At 40.7% G+C, this 1791-nt stretch overlaps 1 protein-coding gene across 1 annotated transcript; it reads right to left on the bottom strand.

Moving 5' to 3' along the window:
- Nucleotides 1–876: 876 nt before the first annotated feature.
- On the bottom strand, nucleotides 877–1791 carry LOC124109526 (olfactory receptor 52E5-like). The gene has a single exon (XM_046468189.1). It carries the CDS (start codon nucleotides 1789–1791, stop codon nucleotides 877–879), a length of 915 nt encoding a protein of 304 aa, XP_046324145.1.

Here is a 1791-nt window from a genome sequence, read left to right as displayed (position 1 = left end):
ACCACAAAGAGAACCAATTTCGGGACTAGGGACTGTGCACAGCAACTGGATTTGGTAAGCTAAATCTAGAAGCAATGCTAGAAGGCACAACAACACTACCTTAGTATGTACTCTTTTTCCAAATCTTTTAATGTTTTACAAGCTGGAAGATTTTCACTACAGTATTTTCAAGTTCCTAGTACTGAATTAATATTATTTTATAACATTTTATGGACAGGGATATTGATGTTCAAAGAGTTCTCACTGTAATTCTCTGGTCAAACTTCTAGATAAGTCCAGAACCCATATGTGTATGTAAAATTTAAGACTGTCAGTGAATTTCTCTGGCCACTGTATTCTGGTTGGTTTACAAGAAATCCCACATCATTTTTCTACTCATAAACTTTACCTTGTGAATGTGAATGGAGAGAATCTCCAGGTGGGAGGAAGTTGTTCAAGGTACTTGTTGCTGCAACAAGTTTTTGCAAAACCTCTTACTCCCTTCAGGAATTTTGAGATACCAGTAGGTTTAAACATGAACATTTTTTTGTACTCTTCATGGATCATAGTGAGATACCAGAGATCATATTGAGATACCAGTAGGTTAAACATTAACATTTTTTGTACTCTCATGGATCATAGCAGAGAGATTGTTGTGGAGCCTCTATGCTATGCCTTTCAATGGGTGTACTGGAGTTATAAGTAATGGAGGGACACATAATGTGATTGGCTTGTATGGGAATATCAGAGAAGTTAAACAAAAATCTTCCTGCTATTTATGATCTCATTATTGACTTACTGGGAAAGTTTAACACAAATATTTCCAGTGTTTATTTCTGGTGTAATCTCATTATTTCCTTATTGGACTACTATGGAAGATACTCCTGGGGCTAAATGTCAATGGCTTTTAGGATGCAGCATCATTAGTACTCGTTCTCGTATCTGTTTTGTCCTGACCCCATAGATAACAGGGTTAAGGGCAGGGGGAACAACCACATACAGATTTACCAAAAGTATGTGGATATAGTGAGGGACATTGTGGCCAAAGCAATGTGTCATGAAGGAAAACATGACACAGACATGGGAGCCGCAGGTGCTAAGTGCCTTCATCTGGGTATCCCAGGATGGGAGATGGAAGACTGTTTGGAGAATTTGAATATAGGAAAATCCAATCACTGAAAGGTCAATGAATCCCACTGAGAAAGCCATGAAGCCATAAATAACATTGGCCCTAATACTGGCACAAGCTAACTTTGCCAAACCCATGTGCTCACAGTAGGTATGGGGGATAATCCTGACATCACAGAAAGGCAATCTCAGGATAAGATAGATGAAAGGAATGACAAACATCAAAGTCCTCACTATGATGACTATGCTCAGAATGGCTATCACCTTGTTGGTGAGGATCATAGTGTATCTTAGGGGGTTGCAGATGGCAATATAGCGATCTATGGCCATGACTGTCAGCACCACAGATTCCAGGCCAGTGCATATGTGGATGGTGTACATCTGTGTGATGCAGGCACCAAACACAATCTCTCTGAGATTGAACCAGAAAATGGCCATCTTGGGGATGGCTGCTGTGGACAAGCCCAGATCAGTGCAGGCCAACATGGCCAGAAAGTAAAACATTGGTTGATGGAGGCTGCGTTCAGTCTGAATCACAAACAAGATAATGATGTTCCCCAGCAGGGCTATCAGATATACTGCAAAGAAAGGAAAGCCAATCCACATGTGCACATCTTCCAACCCTGGGATACCTATCAGAAGAAAGGAGGAAGGGTGGAACTGTGTGCTGTTGATCTGAAGCAT

Source organism: Marmota monax, unplaced genomic scaffold (assembly GCF_021218885.2).
Source record: "Marmota monax isolate L192 unplaced genomic scaffold, Marmota_monax_Labrador192_F-V1.1 WCK01_AAM20220418_F8-fsc01027, whole genome shotgun sequence".
Classification (NCBI taxonomy): domain Eukaryota; kingdom Metazoa; phylum Chordata; class Mammalia; order Rodentia; family Sciuridae; genus Marmota; species Marmota monax.
Note: the sequence above shows the minus strand (reverse complement) of the source record. Positions and strands in the feature narration are given on the sequence as shown.